The sequence below is a fragment of the Mustela nigripes genome, chromosome 2, assembly GCF_022355385.1.
Source record: "Mustela nigripes isolate SB6536 chromosome 2, MUSNIG.SB6536, whole genome shotgun sequence".
NCBI lineage: Eukaryota > Metazoa > Chordata > Mammalia > Carnivora > Mustelidae > Mustela > Mustela nigripes.
In genome coordinates, this window is record NC_081558.1 from 61,113,834 (window position 1) to 61,132,440 (window position 18,607).

At 46.9% G+C, this 18,607-nt stretch overlaps 1 protein-coding gene across 4 annotated transcripts; it reads right to left on the reverse strand.

Annotated features, from left to right (window-relative positions):
• Nucleotides 1–4,750: 4,750 nt before the first annotated feature.
• On the reverse strand, nucleotides 4,751–15,211 carry SLC25A38 (solute carrier family 25 member 38). 4 transcript variants are annotated; one of them, XM_059390510.1, is made up of 7 exons: nucleotides 14,815–15,204; nucleotides 10,930–11,051; nucleotides 10,243–10,327; nucleotides 9,397–9,576; nucleotides 8,985–9,153; nucleotides 7,146–7,312; nucleotides 4,751–5,545 (listed from the first exon to the last, which is right to left on the reverse strand). In XM_059390510.1, exons 1-7 carry the CDS (start codon nucleotides 14,866–14,868, stop codon nucleotides 5,423–5,425), a joined length of 900 nt encoding a protein of 299 aa, XP_059246493.1. In that variant the 5' UTR covers nucleotides 14,869–15,204; the 3' UTR covers nucleotides 4,751–5,422. The 4 variants fall into 4 exon arrangements, with proteins under 4 accessions (XP_059246493.1, XP_059246492.1, XP_059246494.1 ...); XM_059390509.1 differs by having other exon boundaries at nucleotides 14,800–15,203; XM_059390511.1 differs by lacking the exon at nucleotides 14,815–15,204 and adding an exon at nucleotides 12,525–12,590.
• Between the last annotated feature and the right edge of the window lie 3,396 nt (nucleotides 15,212–18,607).

Consider the following 18,607-nt stretch of genomic DNA (forward strand, 5'->3'; position numbering starts at 1 on the left):
CTGGTGAAGGAATCTCAGGACCTTGTCTGCATCCTAATTCCAGTTCACCAACTGTTAAAAAAAAAAAAAAGTTTTCCTTTCTTTTCAAGATTTAATTTTTTTAAAAAATATATGAGAGTGAGTCTGCCCACCCAGGTTGGGGGAGGGGCAGGACTCTTCAAACAGACTCCCGGCTGTGCAGGAGCCCGTGGCGTTTTCATCCCACAGCCCTGAGGTCATGACCTGAGCCCAAACCAAGGGTCAGAGGCTTAAGCAAGTGAGCCACCTGTAAGATTTTATTTTTAAATAATCTCTATAATGTAGTTTTGGAATACTGGTGAGGTCCAGAGTCAAGGGCCAGGAAAGAATTCTTGAGACGTCTTTGATGCAAAAAGGTGATTTTATTAAAGCATGAGGATGGACTCAAGGGCAGAAAGTACATAAAGTACTAGGGCTGCTGCTGCCCCAGGATTGTGAACAGCAATTGATGACGTACTTTGAGGCTGGGGGAGATTGAGCTCCGGGGAGTTCCAAAAGGATTTTCATATGCTAAAGAAGAATCACTGGAAGCCTGAGACCTTGCTATTGTCAAACTAAGGTTGCTTTTCATCTAGCAAGGCATTGACATGAAGAGGTGGGAGCTTCCTGGAGGAACTTTATACTCTGCCAGCCTCAAGTATCTGTCAATGGGCTGCAGCTTATAAGGACACTTTTTAAAAAAATTTTATTTATTTATTTTACAGAGATCACAAGTAGACAGTGAGGGGTGGGGAAGCAGGTTCCCTGCTGAGCAGAGAGCCCTGTTCCGGGCTTGATCCCAGGACTTTGGGATCATGATCTGAGTTTGGCTGAGGCTTAACCCATTGAGCCACCCAGGTGCCCCAAGGACACTTAATCTTATCTACAGTTCCTTCTGCCTTTGTATCCCCTTCATCTACACTGAATGTGGGGCTCCAACTCACAACCCTAAGATTTAGCAGGTTTGCTCCACAGATGGAGCCAGCCAGGCTCCCCTAAAAAAATCCAGTATGGGCTGAGTATTGGATGATATGCAACAGATTTGTTAACTTTTTCCAGGTGGCATAATAATGTAGTTACGTAAGAAAAATGTTCGTTATGTTTTAGAGATGAACTATGGAAGGGTGAAATGGTGTGATGTCTGTGTCTGGAATCTGCCTTTTTTTTTTTTTTTTTTACGATTTTATTTATTTATTTGACAGAGATCACAAGTAGGCAGAGAGGCAGGCAGAGAGAGAGAAAAGCAGGCTCCCTGCTCAGCAGAAGCCAGATGCAGGGCTTGATCCCAGAGCCCTGAGATCATAAGCTGAGCTGAAGGCTGAGGCTTTTTTTTTTTTTTTTTTTAAAGATTTTATTTATTTATTTGACACAGAGAGAGATCAGAAGTAGGCAGAGAGAGGAGGAAGCAGGCTCCCTGCTGAGCAGGGAGTCTGATTCAGGGCTTGATCCCAGGACCCTGGGATCATGACCTGAGCCAAAGGCAGAGGCTTTAACCCACTGAGCCACCCAGGCACCCCGGAATCTGCTTTTTTAAAGACTTTGTAAAGGGGAGAGTAGGAAGACAAAGGGGAGCAAGATCCTGATAATCCTCTCGGCGATGGGAATAAAGGGACAAGGTACCATTTGCTCTACTCTTTGTGACTGAAATATTTTGTAATATATTTCTGGAAACTGAATGTAACAAGAGCTTGAAAGCTTTGCTTCTGTCCTTTTCTGGCCCATGCCTTACCAGCCTTATCTGTAGTGGCCAGATGAGCGTTTCCTTCCACAAAGCTCTGCTCTAAATAATTTGCCTTAAGTCTGAGGCAGCCAAGAACAAATCAGTTTTTAAAAGGCACTGGGCACTGTTTCCAGCCAGCTGAAACTCTCAAACAGTGACAGACTACAGAAAAAGAAAAACAAATTCTTGGGGCCTGGGATATGGAGATATCCAGGGCCACTGGCCTTTGGAATCAGGGTTAAAAAGGGCAAATTCCAGTTTTACCCCACATGTAGGAGGAAATGAGACTGCTTCTCCAAATCTTTTTTTTTTTTTGCCCCAAAAGAACATTCTAATTGATGAGGGAAGAGAAGGCAAGCTGAGGAAGCAGCAGAAGCTGACACCCCACAACTTCCCTCTCCCCCAGATGGGATTTACGTGATATTTCTCAGGTACTCCTGGCTACCCTAAAGCTGAGTAAAGAAAAACAAATAGTTAACTCATACCCTGCAAGACATGAGTCTTCCTCAGTTTACAAATGTCTTAGCATTTCTATCAATAACCTATCTTCCAGAAGGAAATTATTATTAAATTAATATTATTGATTTAATAATAAATTAATAATAAATAATATTAAATATTAAATAATAAAATTAAATAATAAATAATAATAAATAAATAATAATAATAATAATAATAAATAAATGTCCTTATAACCTGCAGCCCATTGACAGGTATTTCAAATAGGAAAAGTGTAACGTTCCTCTAGAGAGCTCCCAACTATCTGTGTTAATGCCAGTTTAGAAGGAAAAACAACCTTGACAATGGCAAGGCCTCTGGTATGCTGTTGAGTCTACTTTAATATATGAAAATCCTTTTGAGACCTCCCTTTTCCTTACCTCCCCAACTCCATAGTATATAATCTACCACCCCTTATATCCCAGGGTAGCAGCTCTTTCTGCCCATAGGTCCTGTCCCTGTGCTTTAATAACCCCATTTTGCTCCAAAGACATCTCAAGAATTCTTTCTTGGTCATCAGCTCAGGACCCTACCTGTATTCTAAAACCACATCGTAATGAACATAATAGGTGACCCTTGTGACTGAAATTCACCAGTCAAGTATAAGGTGAGCAAACTGGAGTGAATTCTATACCTCTGGGTCTCCTCTCTGCCCCAACCTGCCAAGGACCCAGCTACTACATCCATGGTGACTGGCCTTCCTTCCATTCCTGTCCCAGCACACATTTCCAGTTTTACCTGATCTCCTACTTTCCTTGGCACAGATCATCAAGGCCCAGGGGGATTCTGTGCTTAGGATCCTATCTGTCCTCTCCTATACTGCTCTATTTTGAATAGGACACTTTAACCTAAACCCTAAAGTGTAAACTTAAGCTTACAACTAAACTTAGTGTGTGTGCTCCCAAAGAGTATACTGGAAGTCCTAACCCCCCAACTTTAGTGCCTAAGAATGTGACCTTATTTGGAAATAGGGTCTTTGTAGATGTAATCAGGTTGAAGACATTCTAGAGGAGGGTGGGCTGTAATCCAATTACTGATGTCCTTGAAATTTGGACACAGAGACGGACACACAGGTGGCTTTGTGGAGACAGAGCCAGGTTGGAATGATGAGTGCCAAGAATTGCCAGCAACCACCAGAATCCTGGGGAGACCAGAGCTATCGTCCCCTATAGCCTTCAGAGAGCATAAGTCCCTGCTAACACTTTGATTTCAGACTCCTAGGCTCCAGAACAGAGAATACATTTCTGCTAGAAGCTACCCAATTCGTGGGAATTTGTTGTGGCAGCCCTTGGAAACTAAGCCAGGGTGCCAGAAACATCTGCTCCTTTTACCCTCACCATTAGTATGCCCACTTTCCAGGAACAATTGCAACTATGTCTAAATAAGTAGAGAACCAGACTTTCCATCTAGAACCACCTAGATCCCAGCCCATATTCTTAACCTGGAGACCAAAATTCCCCTTCCTGCTGTTTGGATAATGTAATGGCTCTTTTCTAAGTTTGAAAGTTGACAGAAACACCTGGGAACCCCCGAGTGTGGGTATAATAAACAAAACAATAACAAGTGTTGAGGAAGATGTGGGGAAACCTGAACCCTTCTGCACTGTGGGTGTGGGAACGTAGAATGGTACGGAGTCTGGTCGTTTCTCAAATGGTTTGACAGTTACCACGTGATCTGGTAGTTCCACTCCTGGGCATCTATTTACGCAAGAGAAATGAAAACACAGGTCCACACAAATACCAGCACATGAACATTCAAAGTGGCATTATTCATAAAAGCCCCCGAGTGGACACCATTCAAATAATCATCAACTGACAAATGGATAAATAAAATCTCGTATGGGCACACAGTATTATTTGACCATAAACAAAAAAAAAAAATTGGTGTTGAACATGCCATGTGGAGAAACCTCAGAAACATTATGCTAAGTGAAAGAAGCCAGATACAAGAGGCTACAAATGGTATGACTACATGAAGTGTACAGTAAAGGCAGATTATAGACAGAAAGCAGATTGATGGTCGCCGAGAGTTGGGACTCAGAATGAGGATTAATTGTAAATCTGAGATCTTCTTGGGGGATTAATATGCCCTAAAACTGGCTCATAGTGATGGTTGCCTCACCCAGTAAGTTACTAAAAATCATTGAATGGCTTATTTGAAATGAGTGAATTGTACAATGTGTGAAATAAAGCTGCCTGAAAAAATGTTTAGGGGCGCCTGGGTGGCTCAGTCATTAAGCGTTTGCCTTCAGCTCAGGTCACGATCCCAAGGTCCTGGGATGAGCCTCACATCAGGCTCCCTGCTCAGCAGGAAGCCTGCTTCTCCCTCTCCCACTCCCCCTGCTTGTGCTCTCTCTCTCGCTGTGTCTCTGCCTGTCAAAGAAATAAATAAAATCTTTTAAAAAAATAAATAAATACATAACAAAATAAAATAAATGTTTAGAGTTTAGGACTTATATGGGTCAAGAGCCAGCCACCTTAGACAACTGGGTTATTTTAGAACACAGGAAGGACACTATTTAGGTTTTCCAAACAGTTTCCAATGATAAAGTGCTTCACTTTATTTATGCGAATGTTAGCTGCAGAAAAATGCCAGAACAATTTAGAACTGAAACAGTGCAGAGGCCAAGACCAAAATTCGTTATTTGGACACTTCAGGCTAAGAAGCCACTCTCCCCACTTCTTCAGAGCCTCTGAGGTGATTAGTGACCAATTAAGTAATGACATCTTTTCTTCCTTATCCCACCAGCATTCCAGACACAGACAAAAGCCTGATGACAAGAACCCCTCTCTCCACAGACCCGGCTTCCCCCCTGCTGGAGCTCTTCACAGCCACAGCTCCTCTGGCAGTGCGATGCCTTGCCCAAGAACAGATGCAAACAGGCAGCCTGGTGTAGGTTGGGTGGCTGAAGCAGAACCACCTGACAGAGCTCTTTCCAGAAAGGCCTTTTCGAGTAACCTGGCAGGAGGGGCAAGCCCTTCTCTGAACTCCCCAGTGTGCTGTAGGCATCCGTAACTCCTCTTCTGGGATATTCTGAAGGCTTGAGTCAGGCCCACCTATTTTCTACTGAAACTGGGTAACAGAAGGGGACACATCTGCCTGGCTTTCCAGATTAGACTTCATCTTACTCCAGGACAGTGAGGCGAAGCAGCCCCCGGAAAGAGCCAGGGAGCGCAACATAGCCCGTCTTTACCCAATCCCTCTCAGTCAGGACTTCAGGCCCATCTTGGCCATCATCTCCTCATACACGGTCCACGCCATCGCTGCCATCAGAGCTCTGCGGAGGGCCCTCGGGATGCCGCCTTGGAAGAAGCCACGGAGCCCATAATCCTAAGAGGAAAACGAACGTCAGCATTCCGGAAGCAGAATAGCAACATGAGGAACACACCTAGTGTGAGACTGAGGGTCTCTGTTACCCCATTGGTGAGCCTCAGTTTTAGGATTTTCATTGATAATGCCAAAACTATGAATAATGGATCCAAGGAGATGATGAACTAAAAAAAATAAATATTTTTTGCATAATTTTTTGCTAAACTTTCTCTTTTTAGGCTTGCTTTATGTAGGAGAATTTATTTCTCAGCTTCAAATCTTTCTACAGGGCAGCTGTATACAGCTGGATAGCTTATGCAGCTCCCATACACACCAAGCCCCAACTAGCAAGCGAGATCCAGGCCATGGTCTGCATGCCAAGCCCTGGGGGCCTGGCTTCAGGCTGGAGGAAAACATGTCTTTTTGGCAATTTGTCTGTCTAGAGGGAGCATTTCTGCATAACCCACTGTATGTTCTTGACATTCTTACATAAGCATTAAAGACGAAACACCTCCTTCTCATAATCTGGACCGATTCATTCCTATCATTATCATTCTTGCCATTTCATACATACTGAAGAATATTATTCTCAAAGTTTAGGCTTTTAGGTATAGAGAATAAGAGAGTAGGCAACCCAAGCAGGGTGAGGAATATGATCTGATTCACAAATATTTGTCTACATCTAGGGCGAGACAGATACAGGATGCCTATGCTCGCATCGTTTCCTCTGCTACACAGAAAAACCGAGACGTATAGAAAAATATAAAAACTTAGCTTGAACAAGAATATCTGGTGTGTGATAACCGTACATGCTCCCAAAGGACCAACTCTGTGGCTTTTAAATGGTGCTTCAGTAAGTGTACCTTATGTCTACTGTACTTTTTATCTTCAACAATACCTTTTGTCCATTTGTGTTAGAGCAAATTTCTAGAGACCAAATGATGTATTTGTCATTTCTTTCTTTTTTTTTTTTTAAGATTATATTTATTTATTTGACAGAGAGAGACACAGTGAGAGAGGGAACACAAACAGGGGGAATGGAAGAGGGAGAAGCAGGCTTCCCGCTGAGCAAGGAGCCCCATGCAGGGCTCGATCCCAGGACCCTGGAATCATAACCTGAACTCAAGGCAGACGCCCAACGACTGAGCCACCCAGGTGTCCCTGTCATCTTTTTCTGACTTGAGTTCCCTCCTAGCTCCTTGATCATCAGGGGATGAGGCCCTCCCAGATTCCCTGACCTGGTGGGCAGGGGTGGAGTCCAGCAATCTGTCAACTTTAACTATTATCACAGGTCCTCCTAAGGTAGTCAGTTTCCCCACCCACCACCAACCGCCCTACCAAAACAACAAAAAAAACCCAACCCACAGCCAACCTAGGTTTTTAGCAGTGATTCTCAACCTTTGCAACACTCCAGAATCGCTGGGGAACTTAGCTACTGGGCTTCACCACCTCCAGAGATTCAGATTGAAGCAGCCCAGGTTGTGACCTGGGGGTGGGGACTTTTTAAAGCACTCCAGCTGATTTTTATATGTAAAGGACACCAGCTTCCATTCTAAAGAGAGAGAGAGAGAGAGCAAGTCTTAACCACAGTTAAGAAGCAACATTTACTCTGTAGCCTTACTTTAAAAATGAGTGTCACCGCCTGGCCAATCCACCGAAATTTCACTGGAGAGAGCTGCATGTGGGTTTTGATAACATCTGCAGGCTGAGTCACCAGGGAGGCCAGAATGCCAGCAAAGATCCCACAGCTGAAGTTTACAGCGGGAATAAGGACTCCATCCAACTGGTCTGAAACATGACAAAAGCAACATTCAGTTACAAATGACTCTCACATAAATATCAATACCAAGTTGCCCTCGAATTCTTTCTCAAACTCAGAAGGGTCTAGATTCAAAATGGGGTTAAGAAGTAAACATTTAAAGGTATAACTAAATGTAGATGGCAGTCATGGAATTCAAATTTGCCTTTTTTTTACAACCATCGCCATCATAATTGATTTGGGCAAGAATCACAGACTGAGGCTCAAACATTGGGGTGAAAGGAACAGAATGTTTTATGGAGATTTATGCAGATTCAAAGTATCTCCACCACCACCCCCCACCCCCTCCAGTGCCCACAGATGCTTCCAAATTACAAAAAAATAAGTTTTCAGTGGAGACGCCATCTTGTCCGAGAGATAAAAGAGACAGGTTATATGAGAATATCTTTGTTCTTAGGAAACACACATGGAGGTATTTAAGGGCAAAGGGGCATCACTCCTGCAACTTAATCTTTACTTTTGCTTAATCTCAACCTTTGCAATCATAAATGGATTGCAAAAAACAATTATACATAAAGAGAAGTAAAAAATGTACACCAAGCTCCCTTACTGCCCTAAACTGAGCTACATAAGGCTGTGACCTGCAGTGTCAGGCCTCCTGGTGCCTACAGGAGAGAAGTGTCGGGAGCCAGTACAGGAGGCCTACTCTAAGAGCTGTAAGGGACTGAATATGATTGGCTGTTCATTTAGGTCCACTCTCGCGGGAGGTGCATGAGCACTGCATTTTGATTGGTTAACACTGCCTGTATAAAAACGCATGCGCCGAGGGTAAAAGGGAGAAGAAAAAAGCTATTAAAGAAGAAGGTTCGCCGCTATGTGAGTCTCCGAGTCCTTCTTGCGGGCCGAGAGCGACAGAGAAGCAAACTCCTAAAGCCCTCCAACTCCACTGATTACCATTGTCATGATGGCGGCATGCAGATTTTCCCACTTTACACGACCTGGGTTGCATTTCCTTGCTCAAGTTCTCTGGAGACACCGTATGGAATGCAGGTTCATTCCACAGGACGTGCTTCTGTCAGAACCTGGCCGTGCTTGGGTGGCTGCTCACAGCATACAGAGTGTGCCCATTGTGACCAACGAGAGCTTCCTAGCAGCGTGGGTCTGCTGGAATGCCTGAGGTCGAGCACCTTGCTCTCTACCCGAACAGAGGGCTCAAAACCACTTTACCTGGGAACACGACAAGGGGAAGCGCTAACCCCAATAACCTCACCAAACTTTTCTGATAAGAATCAGATCACGTGCTTCTTGAGAAATATAGACTCCCAGGTCTTACCCCAAAGTTCCTGATGTAGGAGGCCCTCATGCAGGGCCCAGCAATCTAAAGATCAGGCAAATCTGCCAGGTATCACTGCAGGATTCCTGTAAAACATGCTTTATTCCCTCCCAAACCCACTCAACAATGACAGTACTACCAGTACTCTGCCATAATAGACCATAAATTCAAATGGGCAAGGGGCCAAGTCTTCCATGACCACCACTGGGTCCTAGCACCGGCCCCATGCTTGACGTGAGGCAGAAATAGCTCCGTTCCTAAAACTCTGCTAAGAACAATAAACAGTATCTATCGCAGAGAAAGCTGCAAGAATAAGAGGTCTCGGAGATATCTCTCCCCTCCCCCACCACACCTTCCTTCGTCCATACCATGGGTCATGATGTTTTTGGTCTGGTTGTAGAACATCAGGTAGATTCCAGAAAAGGGTGCGTCACGAAGGAGTGTTGCCGTCAAGCCGCTGAAGAGTCCCCGGTGCCCCTCAGTGCGATAGATGCTCCTCAGGGCTGCATAGATGCTCTCATAGCCATACTTCCCGCTCTGCAAGGAAGCACAGTACCAGTGGCTAGCGCAGAAGCCCTGGGTTTGAGCAACGAACCCACCTGACTTCGGGGTATGTGACAATGCCAGGCACCACAGGCCTTGGTCCCACGTGGCTTTTATTCTCTGACCACAGCGGCCTCGATTTTAGATTCCAAGTTTGGAGCTGACATAGGTGACCAATTGAGGAAAGCCCAATGCCTCTGTTTATCCACCCCGAAGGCTGAAAGCAGTCGGACTCACCTCGTAACGTGTCTTTACCACAGTGATGGGTGACATGCAGAGTCCTGCAACCGAGCGAGAGCCCACTCCCAGGATGACCGACTCCAGGGCCGTGGGGGGATGGCCTCGCAGTAAGTACTGCTTCAAGGAGTAGAGAGTGCCAAAATAGATGCCAATGCCAGGGACACACCTCACAATGGACTGTGCAACAGGGAAGAGGGAGGAAAGCAAGCCCAGATGGACACTGTGAGATACTGTTTTAGCTGGGTTTTCCCAAAAGACAGAGATTTGCATGCAAGTAGTTGATTGAAGGTATGCAGGGAACAGCAACAAGAGAATGGGGAAGTGAGGAGAGAAGGCAGCCAATGAAGGGCAGGCCGCCTGATGCATTACTGCCCTGGTAAAGGTAATCTCTTTGGGGGGAGCTCTGGGAATTGATGTAGGCACCTCAGAGTTCACCCTCCAGTTGAGGAGGGTGAGTGAGGTTTTTAAACATCATCTTCCACTGGGCTGGGGTGGGCATTTGTGCCCTGGCACTCCCAGCAAATTTACCTGCAGGTAAAGAAACGCAGGTGTGGCCTGCTTGTACCGAAGGGCAAGGACAAGGGTATGCTGGCAGCTGAGGGCACTCACTGCATCTACTCTAGACCTGCTACTGCTCCAACAAGCTGTATCTAGGGCATAAAGATATTTCCCTGAGCCCTCTCATAGGAGTGAGTGGCATCATGTGATAGGGAGAAGACCACACAAGTCCTCCCACTGCTTCTGGCACTGACCTATCCTTCCAAGAGGGGATATGGAAGGTGCCTGACAAAGAGATAGCTATGACAGCAGAGGGTGCAAGAGAAGACCCAGAAGGCAGCTTACAGGGGACATCCCTTTCCAAAGGCCCAGAATACTCTCCGTGCGAACCACCTTCAAGAGCAGAGCCAGCATCCCAATACGACCAGATCTAAAGGCAGACAAAATGAAGGCAAGGAAGAAAAAAAAAATCACTTAGACCTCATCCTCATAAAAGAACTTCCCATCCAAAGATTTGTTGGTATGACTTCTTCCCTAAGAGCACTCAAGAATCTCTACAACACATCTTGGAATAACTCTGAGTTCCCATATGTTCGTGATTTGGCACATACGTGTTTATCTGTTGATTCACACCGTGAGCAATGGGATGACCTCCCATGTTACACGCATTTGGTATACTTCCCATGGTGCTGAGCCCAATGTCAGGCACAGAAGAGACACTTAATGCATACATTATTTCCAGAAAACCACCCACACTAGTCGTACCAGACAGCACAGTTACAACATTACAGGCCAGCACAATAAAATGCAAATGTCACCAAGGCATCCCAGATCCCAGCATGGTGCCCCCAGGGAAGGATTCCATTTCATTAACAGGAAATGTCAAATCAAAGCTGGGTATGGCCCATGTTTCTCCTGAAGTATCCAACACAATGGCAGTTGACTTAACAGTTGAGATGTTCCTGTGTCTGAGAGGAGTTGTTGGAACCATTCCTCAGAGAAACGGTGAGGGGGGCACGCAGCAGGCCTTACCCATGGTCTGAGGGCTGGAGAGTCTGCAGGCGCGTTTTGAGGAGATCCAGGGGTTGGAAAAGGAGGGTGGAGCAGGTCCCACTGATGGAGCCACACAGGAAAGCCTTGATCACCGGATGTAACTTCAGGGCAAGAGAACACTGAGTCAGCAACTTTGCAGCTGCCAAGTTTTCTCAGCTTTCTCCACACTGGGACCATTTCTTTCCGTTATGTGGGTGGCTTAGAAAACCACCTGCTGGTGCCCTGTATTATCTTCCCACTTCAGAGAAGGTTAAAGTGAACCTGGGAATTAACAGCGCTGGAATGCCATGGAGAACATAATACCCAGATAGAGGGGATCTCTCTGGCCTCAGTATTAAGAATGAGCAATCCACCTCCCTCTACCTGTGAATTAGGCCACCAACCACACCTCCCTCTCTGTGCTGAGGGTAAAAGTTTTTGGCCATCTCTTATCTTCACAGAAGCAAAATCAACTGAACCTAGTGTGTGAACTGTTGGCTGTCAATCTCTCTTGGTTATAGGACCTGTAGATATTTACAGGAGGGAGATATAGGAAGCGAAACCATAAGCTCAGTTTCAATGTAAAACATGGACCACTTCCTGTGAAACATATGAACTTCCTTAATTTAAAAGCTTTCCCACCCACACATCTCACTAGGACCTAAGCAGACTGCAGATGTGGGTAGATCAGCAGCCACCCCTTCCCCCTGGGTCTGCTGGCTCTCCCTTAAACCAGGACAGTCGCCTGACAGAAAGGAAATCCTGGCTAATCTAGCGGCACCACCCAGAAGGGCAAAGCCTAAATGTACCTCCTTGAACCCACTAGGCTAGAGGCCTCACCTAGCCTCAGAAACACTCGATCATGAATGGTTGTGAAAAGCCACATTTAAAAATCCAACCAGGAAATGAAAGCACTCTTCTCCAAACAAGAGACTTGGCAAACGCCATCCAAAAAGATCTTCTCTCCTCATTAAATGGCACTAGCACTATTATTCTTGAATGCACGGACAACTGTTGTCCTAAGACACTGAAAATGAAGTTGCCAGTTATACCCATACAGCCACCAACCCAGAGCTAAATGTTTGTAACTTGTGGGTTTTTTTGTTTCACAGGAAAGAGAGATCACTCCACATTTCTACCAAATGAGCAAGTTTCAAATTAGAACTGCAACCACTTGAAAGACTAAAAAAATTCACGTAATAAAAACTGGAGGTCCTAACTCTGTTCAAATGGCTTATAAAGTACCTAGGGGTGACAAAAGTGATAACACAACACATACAACCGAGCAAAATGTATCTACCTTGCCAGTCTGTCAGCATGCCATTCCCAGTCCCCCAGAGGGGTTGGGAGAGTGGGGATATGCTAAGCCATACTCCTGGAGTCTGTGCTTCTTGGTCTCATCCTTCCACTGGCATCTTCTGGGAGCAAGCTTCAAAACCCCTGTCTTTCCAGTCTGAAGCCACATCACCTCCACTCCCTCTGGGCTAGTCACCCCCTCAGCCCCCACCACTTGCCATCCAGCTAAAGCTGCCAGTTCTGCTCACCAAGGACCTGCCCATCCCAGGAGTCCTTTCCTGCCCTAGGCCTTCTCTTACTTGGCTGGTCCAGTGCATTTCAAACAGCTGGCCACCTCTTGGTTTTGGGCTCCTTTTGAGTCTGCTCTTTTCTCTTAGCCTCAGATGTTTTTCTTCTTATCTCCCCCAACCACAGCTCCTCAGGGCCACCTCACCCACACTGCACCACACCCACAGCCAGTTCAGCCCAGCACCCCCTTCCCTGAGAGGGCCCCAGAAAGCTCCCACTCACACTCCAAAATGGAAACCCAGTCAATAATTCACACTCCTGCTGCTACCCCAATCAACAAGATATTCCAGTAGCAAGTTTGGGAGACACGTAAAACTCCTCACTGTACCTACTGCTTCATGACCCAGTCGTACCAATGACCCTTAAGTGTTTCCAGAGTCGGCCCACACCCATCTGTTCCAGTAGCCTCCTTGGCAGCCTCCAGCCTCGACCCTACTAATCCCGGAACAGCACCGGGTAAGGCATCTATGTACACCACCTCAAGATCTCACCGCACTCTTAAAAATTGTGTCCTGCGTCCCAGGGTTTGAGGCTATTGGCCAGACTTACAACAGGGTAATCTCCCCTGGCTCCCTTCAGCCCTTTGCTCCTGCTCTGGTAAGGTTGTGGGCATGACCTATAGTTACAGCTTCTATGCAGTCCTCTTGTGCTGCTACCCCAACACTCTCACAGATATTCCAGGGATTCGTTTTAAGGCCGTGGTCCTTCAAACACATGCTCTAACACATTCACACTTAATCATTGCAGGAACTATTTTATGTCTTATTTTCACAGTGCAATGCTTGGACATATTATTAGTTTAATAAATATTTGTTGAATAAATGCCTAGAGCCTGTAACTTTTGTAATTTTGTAATTTTCTTGGTCGATGAGCCCAGAGTAGATGTATATACCAGCTGGACAGACTAACCTCTACTACTTAAAAAATAAAGAAAGAAAGAAAAAAGAAAAGAAAACCCGACACACAACAGGTAATATCGTTAAAAAAAAACAACAGAATTTACACTTTTCATTTTGAAGTTTTAAGATGTTGTCACATGGAACATCCTTTGTAGGCATGTTTGATTTTTTTCTAAATAGCCCGAAGTTAGAGGAGTAACAATTTGTTTTGAGGGAAGAGGGCAAAAACAACCGAATAATACACAGTATACAAAGGCAGTAAATAGTACTGAAATAAGTTAGCAATTTCCACAAGCAATTTTCTTTTTTTTTTTTTTTAAGATTTGTTTAAGAGACACAGCAAGAGGGAACATAAGCAGGGGGATCGGTAGCAGGAGGAGCAGGCTTCCTTCCCTCTGAGCAGAGCCCCCGATGCAGGCCTGGATCCCAGGACGCTGGGATCATGACCTGAGCCGAAGGCAGACGCTTAACGACTGAGCCACCCAGGGGCCCCTCCATAAGCAATTCTTAATTTCCTTGAGAAAACAAAATCCAATCAAGTCTCCAGGCCAGAGCTGGAGGACCCAGAAAGAGAAATAGGTAAGTACGCTTTCAAAGATGGAAAGTAGAGCCGCTGCCCATGCTGGCGGAGGGGACCTCGGAGAGAAGGTGAGCCGCGGCGCCAGGCAGCGCTCGGGGATCTACGTCTTGCGTTTGCGGCCTCCACCCGCAGGCAGCAGCTCAGCCAGACCGCCCTCCGGGACCCGCCTGCCCAGCCCCGCCTCCGCCTCCACCAATGGAGACCCGGCGGCACGACCGGGGCAGCCAATCCGGACTCAGGGGCGTGGCCTCGGGCCCTACTACCCCTCCCCCCATTCCTCGCGGGCTAGAAGGTGGAGACCTAGAAGCAGTCCTCTCTCCCCGCCCCGGGGGCCCAGTGCGGTCCTGACTCACCTCTCTCGGGCACCCACCTCTTCTCCGGTCTGGGGCTACTACCGGGCCTTGCGGTGGTCCAGATACCTGCCCGAGCGTCCTTCCACCTCTGTCGCTCTAGGCATCCAACTTAAAGCAACGTCCGGAGGCGCTCGCACGCGGCTCGTGGTCGCACCGGCACACTCCCCGACACTCCCAAGGTCCGGGCAATTCCGCCACCCTACCCGGACGCCAATGCAGCAGACAGACCGTCGCCTGTCTGTCCAAGGGGGCTGCAACTCCTCTCCTCCCTTGCCCTTCTCTTTTCAATCCCCTTGACCAATCCATCCCTCTCCCGCCACGTCCCCAACCTGTTCGGCGCACACCCAGGGAGCGGAAAAGGCTCCCAGAGAGCCGCCGAGCCTCGGCTACCTCCCGAATTTCCCTCCACGACCCGGCGGTTTCGGAACCCCTGTGTCCCTTCCCCGCAGTTTACCATAAGCGTCTCCACCTTGTCTCCAACATCCTGAGACTGCAGCAGCGCCGGCCGTGACTTCTGAAACATTGGAGAGGAGGCCGGGCTCTGGGTACGTTAGTGGGAGCTCGGGCCCAGCGCTGGCGATCTCGCGGGAGAAGGCGACGCGGCAGCAGTGGCCCGGCGACGCGCTCGCAGGCGGGGGCTCTGCAGTCCGCGCGGTCGGACGCCGAGTCTGCGCGCGCACCGCCCCTGCGTGGCTCCGCGTGGCCCACCGGGACCTGCTCACCGCTCTTCACTCGCCCTGCACACCCCACCCGTCTGCTCTCCCGCCCATCCTGCCTGACTGCACGCTTTTGGACCCCAGATCGTGTAGGGTGTATCCGGAGGTGGAGAAAGCCGGAGGAACCGCGCGCAACCTTGGGATTTCGCTTCCGGGGTTGGGCGCTCCTCGCGAGCTGGTGAGGGTGTTCTCTTTAGTGCCACCTGGTGAACACGTCCAGAATTGCAGGGCCCGCTGTTGCCCCGCTCCTGGAGCTTGGAGGCCTGCCTCAGGCTGCAAGGTCTAGTGCAAGGTGTGTCTGCGATCTAGACGTGCTCTGCGGGGGTACGTAGCCGGTAGCCATCCTTGCCTCTTGAACTTCAAATGTGGCTCATATGCCTGACGTCCAGAAATTTAAATTGTATTTAATTTTAGTTAATTTGTATGAAAAATGGAAGCAGTATGGAATATTTTTCTGTTCAACAACTTTATTAACAGACCCACATTTCCCTTTGAGCGCTTAAAATTTAGTGAAGGAATTGGCATGTGCTCTTAAGTTATCCATACACTGGGGCGCCTGGGTGGCTCAGTGGGTTAAGCCGCTGCCTTCAGCTCAGGTCATGATCTCAGGGTCCTGGGATCAAGTCCTGCACCGGGCTCTCTGCTCAGCAGGGAGCCAGCTTCCCTCTCTCTCTGCCTGCCTCTCCATCTACTTGTGATTTCTCTCTGTCAAATAAATAAATAAAATTTTAAAAGAAAAAAAAGTTATCCATACACCGCATTTCTTTTCTGTTCCTTCTCTCTCTCTCTCTTTTTTTTTTTTTTTTTTTTTGAGAGAGAGCATGTACAAATGCGGGGAGGAGTGATAGCAGTGGTGCAGAGGAAGAGGGGGAGAGGGAATCTTCAGCGGGTGTTCGGGGCTCTATCTCACCACAGGAGATTATGACCTCAGTGGACATTGAAAATCCCAGGCTTACCCAACTGATCCACCCAGGCACCCCCATACACCGCATTTCTAAGACTTACAGCAATCTAGTAAAATAACTTATTAATAATTGTTATAACATGTTGAAATGTTTTAGATATTTTGGGTGAAATATATTATTAAAATTAATTTCAACTATTTTTTTTAAGATTTTATTTATTTGAGAAAGAGAGAGAACTGAGGGAGAGTGAGAGGGAGAATCAATTCCCTGTGAGCAGAGAGCCAGTGGTAGGACTGGATCCCGAGACCCAGAGATCATGACCTGAGCTGAAATCAGAAACTTAACCAACTTAGCCATCCAGGCACCCCTTTTTCCTTCATCTTCAATATGGCTCCTGGATTATTAAAAATTACACGTGGCTCACTATGTATCTATTAGACCACATTGGTCTAGATGTTTAAGATTATGGTTTAATCTCTCATCAAGGCTCTGGGATTAACATTTATGGTCTCCCAGCTTCCCATTACTCCTGTCTGGCGGAGCTGTGGAAAAGTATCGCTGCTGGAATCCTGACAAACCTGTTGAAAAACGCAGGGACACACCTTCAATGTCCCTGATTATCTGCAGAAGAAAGCGCAAACTTCTCACGGTGACAGGCTTCTCTACTTTCCTGTATCCAGTCTCCATCAGGGAAATCTAGGTCAGGGATAATTTAGGAAGTAAGATGCTGTTTTTTAAGACTTTGTTCCCATGCTATTGAAGCACAAGGAACAGGCAAGAAAGCGTTTTTTTTTTTTTTTGTCCCCAGAAGGGATCAAGCAAAGCACAAACATTAAGAAATACATATACAAATCCTTCTGGTGGTTGTTTAATACTTCGCTGCCCCTTGCTCTAAGCTTGAGGCTCATTTTCTTTGTGCAATTGTAGATGACTAAGCTAAAATTTATTTTTATTTTTATTTTTTTAAAGATTTTATTTATTTATTTGACGGCGGTCACAAGCAGGCAGGGGACGGGGGAGCAGGCTCCCTGCTGAGCAGAGAGCCCAACACAGGGCTTGATCCTGGGGTTAAATGGGGGGTGGTTGATCCCAGGGCCTCCAAGATCACTGACCAAGCTGAAGGCAGAAGCTTAACCCACTGAGCCATCCAGGTGCCCCTAAAACTTCTTTTTAAAGGGACAGCTACATTTTCCCCCATAGGGCAAGGATTCCTACTTTTGGGAAACAATGGAGCAGAGGCTGCTCTTAGACCTCTGCTTAGGGCAGAGGTGGGACCCACAATGAAAGCCTACTGCCTGGCCGCCCTACCCCCAGCAGGTATATTGGCTTGGCTCTGGGCTCAGAAGAATTGGGCTATCTTCCAAGGATGGTAGGTGCCTGCCAGGTTTTCCCCCACTATATTTGTTCCTGCCATACTCCCAGCCCTGAAACCCAGGGTTCCTCATCCTCACCCATCCTTCCCCTGTATTCTTGGAGATGTGGAAACATGAGATCATGTGAAAGAAGCATTACCCATTAGCAGATAAGGGAGGGTCTGGGAGCAATACTTACCTAATGGCAAAACTTGGAGCAGTGAGTTAAGAAATAAAAGAAAAATATATGGTGAAAACACTGCATGTGACTTTAGTTTGAAACAAGGTCATTAACATCAGGTACGGCTTCCCTGACTTGTTTGTAGTCAGTGGAAGGTGATTTTTGCTTCTATGACCTAACTACCCCCACTTACACATTCGATCCTCTAAACCCAATCTGGCCCTTTTTTTATGAGTTGGGTGTTAAGGTTTCATGATGCTTTCCCATCCTGGTGACTGTAGTCACTTTCAATCCAGGAAGAAATACATGTCAATTTGGATGCATGACCCCCTTTTACAGCTTTATTCACAACAAGCTTTGACATCTGGAGTCTCCACCATCCAAGAAGGAAAAAGCTGGAGTAAGCACAGAAACTGGAGATGGATGGGAGACAGAATCTGCTCCCAACGCAGCTTTGGTTCCCTGCCCTCCAGGGCAGGAGATGAGCCTAACAGGGCTTCGAACCTGTGTCACTTTGTTTAGAAGATGGCGGGAATCCTGAAGAGAACATCAATGAGTTGTCCCCCATACTTCCAGGAAACCAGCTCAGGGAGACTTTTCCTTTTTGTGTACCTGGAGCCAGAGCTGCTTCTGGAATTATCCAGATTCCCTCTACTATTGTCAAACCAATGAGTCCATTTTTCCCTTTGGAAGCCAGGAGGGGTCAAGAGGGGAGACACAAGGCACACGGTATGGCCACAGTCCTCTCCTTCCATCTTCAGAAACCTCTTTACAGCTAGTGCCTTCCAGAGTGGTGAATGTTATGATGGGCTCCATCATGTAACTAATATGAATTCCTCTCCATTTGAACATCCCCTTGACCCCAAACACAGTCTGAAAGATCAGTCTTCAGAGTCTCCAAGAGCACACATTGCCCTCAGCAGTTGAGGAAGTCAACCTCTGTGCCTGGTCTCAATGATAGGCACAGGGGTGCCTGGATGGCTCAGTGGGTTAAAGCTTCTGCCTTCAGCTCAGGTCATGATCCCAGGGTCCTGGGATAGAGCCCCATATCGGGTTCTCTGCTCAGCAGGGAGCCTGCATCCTCCTCTCTCTGCCTGCTTCTCTGCCT

Excerpts from the sequence above, each read along its gene's own strand:
- SLC25A38 (XM_059390509.1), bottom strand. The coding sequence starts at position 14,868 with ATGTTTCAGAAGTCACGGCCGGCGCTGCTGCAGTCTCAGGATGTTGGA. Across the intron at positions 10,328-10,929 it reads CTCCAGCCCTCAGACCATGG|ATCTGGTCGTATTGGGATGC; the intron begins GTAAGGCCTGCT and ends GTCTGCCTTTAG. Across the intron at positions 5,546-7,145 it reads CGGTGACACTCATTTTTAAA|GATTATGGGCTCCGTGGCTT; the intron begins GTAAGGCTACAG and ends TTTTCCTCTTAG.